At 21.5% G+C, this 4,797-nt stretch overlaps 1 protein-coding gene across 1 annotated transcript; it reads right to left on the reverse strand. All coding sequences in view use genetic code 6, as the record gives it.

The window, feature by feature from the left end:
• Positions 1-472: 472 nt before the first annotated feature.
• On the reverse strand, positions 473-4,369 carry TTHERM_00563840 (RNA-binding protein, putative; the record flags this gene model as incomplete). The annotated part of the gene is made up of 15 exons (XM_001021983.2): positions 473-943; positions 1,000-1,119; positions 1,179-1,307; positions 1,361-1,489; positions 1,545-1,685; positions 1,745-2,010; positions 2,071-2,256; positions 2,310-2,526; positions 2,584-2,658; positions 2,723-2,839; positions 2,891-3,174; positions 3,248-3,421; positions 3,726-3,787; positions 3,848-4,100; positions 4,300-4,369. 15 exons carry the CDS (start codon positions 4,367-4,369, stop codon positions 473-475), a joined length of 2,694 nt encoding a protein of 897 aa, XP_001021983.2.
• Positions 4,370-4,797: the final 428 nt, after the last annotated feature.

A 4,797-nucleotide genomic window follows, 5' to 3' on the forward strand; every position in this document is an offset into this window, starting at 1 on the left:
GTTTATTTATATTATTTATTATTCAAATATTAAGTAAATTTCATTTTAATTAAATATTTTAAATTCTTTTTAATAATTTATTAAATTTAACTTTTTTTAATAATTTTACTCATTTTTATAATGTTATCCTGTAATATTAAAAATTTTTAATTTATCAGATTAGCTAATATGAAAAAACAAGTAAGAGAAATTTGATATAGAAGGTATATCAAATAGAAATTTGAAGAGTATTTTAGTCAAAAATTTAACAAAAAGATTAAAAAATAATGATTGATTAATTAATTGAAGTTATTATAAAATTATACTTTAATTAAATATTATAAATTTTTAGTAATATATATTTATTTATTTTATTTGTGTTTATTGATTTATTTCTATTGTTTTACTTTAATAATTTATTTAAAATAATTTATTTGAAAACTGATTTACAAGCAATTAAGTAAGTAAGTAAGAAAGTAACTTATCAATCAATTCATTAGTTTTTGAATTTGCTTTTAATTCTACTTTATTATGTATCTTTTACTTCAAATCCTTCATCATTTGAATCGTTATTATTTTACAAGCTATCTGAGAATGTACTTTTTTTTTCAACATGGAAGGAGTTATTTTTATTGACTCTATGTGCTCCAAAATAAGATTAACCTGCTGAATGAGATGTAGGAGTATTGCTATGATGCTTAACTGAAGAGGGAGAATCAGCAGTGAAACCTATTTGAGAAGCTTAAATGTTTTAATCTAAGAAACTTTACCATTTACTTTTGAATTTTATTTAATGGATATTATTAATATTATTTTTAATAGCATTAACCAATTCTTTATATTCAGGTTTATCATTGCTTAGAACAAGTAACTTTTGCAAGATAAAATTACCATACTATATTTTCATGAACTCAGCAATACATCTCTTTTATATAATTACTTAAATTGCTCTTTTGTAAAAATCCTTAATTAAAATTAATTTAATATTATTTACTTTATTTTTTTAACTTTATAATTTACTTTGCAATATGTTGATATGCATTTCTCTATTACATTTGATGAGTATTTTTATATAGAGAAGTGTTATAACTTTTCAAGTATCTTTGCAGTTATTTTTTCACACTTTTCCTCTTCATAACACTATTTATTTACATCAAAATTTTAATTTATTATGGTTAAAAATTATCAATATTAAATACATCATATGCATGTTAAATTGCATAATTTCCAAATGGATTTTGAATGAGTTCATCGTTATTTTAAGCTAATAAATCTATAATTATTTCGGATTTACTATCTCCTTTTAATTTAGTCATCATTGCTTTAAGCTAGTTTTTAAAATACTTAAATTAATATCAATTATGTTACATATTAAAATTACCACACAAAGAGAGTGCTAATTATTACCAAATTTAACAATATCTTTAATGATTGTGTCAAAAATACATTGCAAATTTTTTAAAGGGAAGCAACCAATTATTTTTTAAATAAAATGAGTTGCATTGTGATGCTTTTATTTAAATATTATATTTATTAATTAATTATGATGTAAAATTTTATTTTACTTAAGAGAGTTCTGAAATTTTATTTTATATATTATTCATAATTAAATCAATCTCTTCATCTAAATTAATCAAAGAAATCAATGTTTAGAGAGAATGAGTTCCCTTCTTATCATAAACAAGATCTGCAGTATGATTAGAAACCTTTTTTTATTTTAGAATTAGAATTTTAAAAAATTGTAATAAATTGATTTGTTATTTACTTTTTTTAATATTTTTTTTCTTTGATCTATAGAACAAACTTATATTAAGGATTAAAACATATAATTAGCATATGAATCAGTAACTAAATTTGGTAGTTCTTCATAAATTTCATCTATTACAGAATCTATTTCTGATCCTTAACATTGATGAAAGAATCTCTAGAGTTGATGACTTCCTCCATTAGTCTTTGCTAAGTTGAGAATAGTGCCTTCTATATCTTTATAGGATTTAATGTCTGTGAATTCTTCACCTGGATTTACCTGAACTAATTAATAAATAATAATACAATTACTTAATTTTTCAATAAATGCTTAGGCTGGCTTACAGTCATTAGTGTCTTAAGTGATAAAATTAAGATTATTTAGATCTTCCTATATATCTTTTGTGTTAGATATATTTTTAGGAGAGTAAGTAACTGAATTTTCCATAGAGTTAGGATAATTCTTTAGGAATATTTATTTTTTTTATTGTTTTTCATGGACTGGAGAATTGACTTAGACAAGAGGATTAACTTTTTAAAAAATTAATTATCAATTTTTTTTAAATAAACAATAATTAATTTACAGGAACTCTTTTAAGTTCTCCTTAATTCAGTTTAAGGTGTATTTTATCCTGATGGATTTTCATTGGACTTGAGAGGAAGTTTTATGTTCATATACTAAAAATCTAATAAAACAGTATTTTGCTAGCTTAAATTTGAAAAAAGTTGCTATATGTTGCTAGAACATTTCTCAAACTTTACAAATTAAACTCCAATTTAAACAATGTTGCCATTCTACTCCTAAATAAAATTAACAAAATTTAATTCTTATTGAGCAAATAAATAATTTATTTATACTATTTTCATTTCAAAAGGTTGATATCTATCCACTGTGCTTAAAAAGTCCCATTAAAATTCAAAAGTGTAAATTTCCTAATTAGTATTTAAATAAATTTGAAATTCCTATTTTTAACCAATTAATTATTTATTTATTTACCTTATCAAAATGCAATGTTAGAATGCATCTGGATCTTAAAAATGGTAAAGCTATTTATTGTTATTCAAAGAATTCTGCATGCTAATTATTCATTTTCCAGTACGCATTTTAATCGTTCTTTTTATTAGGAATTAATTAATTTAAATAAAGAAATTCATTTAATCATACACCGAAGTAAATAGGTATGAATTTTTCTAATCTGAATAGTTTTTAATTTGAAACAGGGTGAAATATATCAAAGGAGGCAGGGATGAACTTTGTTGTTCTAAATTTTTGAGATTCATCAAAGCTGTAGAATGTATCAGTTTAAACATGTTAAATACTTTTAGTTACAAATTAGATGTTGTTTTGTGTAGTCATATAACTTTAATAACAATTAGAGTGTATAACATAATTTTTTTATACTTAGCCTACTTTAAAAACCTAGAAATCATCAGTCTGCAAATTAATAACTATTTGAAAGAATAAAAAAATATTAAACTATCTATTTTAGTTCAACTTTTCTAAAAAAAGTAAAAAAATTACATTTTTTGCATATAGGGCAGTTTTGTTATGATAACTTAAGTTACTCTATAATATTTTAATTTTATGGATATCCTATAATCTAAATAGCATCAGACTGTAATTTTACGTTATTCTCTAAATAATGATTAATCTACAACTATTACTGTTACTACTACTAAGCTAAAGGAGACATTACTAATATTTTTTAATGATAATATTGGTTAAAAACAATTAAAAAACTAATTTATAGTATGCTTAGTGATTTTATTTAGTTATTTATTTTGCTAAATTAAGAAATTTTTTTAAACTCCACATTTCATAAACTTTTTAAACAAAAAAAACTGATAGAGCTTTATTTGTGTTAAATATTTAAAAAGGCATCTCTTAATATACCACTAATTGATAGTATTAAAAACTAATAAATGCTATTTTTATTAAGCTATCGCAAATTTTAAAATATATGTTGTTTATATTATTCAATAAATTCCTAATTAATTACTTTCATCATTAATGATCATATTTTGGTTAGAGCTGTCAATATAAGATTGCTATCTAATTTAACTTTTTATAAAATAAAATGATTTAGTTAGGCTTAAGAAAAAAAAGTCTTAAATTGTTTACTGCTAATAATAGCCATTTCCAACTTAGGGCATAGGATTAAACTAGTTAGGAATTGACATCTACTAAATAGCATTAGGTGGATAAGAATACATCTGCCCAGGATAGTTCATCTAAACTTGATTTTACATTTGATAATAATTTTGCATTGGGAATTAGTTTCCTTATATTAAAGGCTATTGCTAAGGAGGAATTAGTTCTCCACCCATATACCCAAACATTTGCTATTACTACATGTTTATAGTCAAAGGCTTTTCTATAATATAATTTAGAAAACGAATTATTATTAAATTAAAATGAAGTTTTTGGAATAAATTGCTAAATAATGAAGGAAAAAGCAAAATGAAATGAATAAATTTAGTAAATTCAAATTTTAAATAAATAGAAAAAAATGGTTTTTTGTTATTTTGATCTAGTAAATCTAATTTTCTTGTAATTGATTGAAATTATTTTACAATTAAAAGCATCGATTAGGGTCTTATCTATGTTTTTTTCAATCAATTCAGTGTATTCAGTTTTGTTCATATCTTAAATGATCTGTATTAAGTTACTTACTATTACTACTATGGAAGATGTGTTTAAGAAATTTGAAAAATAATTATACTTTGCTTTATATTTAGCTAATTTTTATAAAATTATTTGAGAACTATTTTAATTTTTATAATTATTTTGCTATGCTCTTTTTTTGCAATATTTTTTTTCCTAACCTAAATGATTAAAAGAAAGTAAAATCAAATCTTAGTTAGTTATCTCCAAATTAAACTAATTATAAATTATGGTTGATCTTATTTAATTTTCCTTAAGTATAAGTTAATTTTGATGATTGATTTTTATTTTAAATAATTAAATCTTTAAAATTTTAAAATAAATTAATTTACCTATTTGCTCACTTAAATGCCATTTTACCTATTAAAATAGTTTAAATCGTATAGTTCATATGTCTATTTAGTAAT

This window comes from Tetrahymena thermophila (genome assembly GCF_000189635.1).
Source record: "Tetrahymena thermophila SB210 genomic scaffold scf_8254495, whole genome shotgun sequence".
Taxonomy (NCBI): domain Eukaryota; phylum Ciliophora; class Oligohymenophorea; order Hymenostomatida; family Tetrahymenidae; genus Tetrahymena; species Tetrahymena thermophila.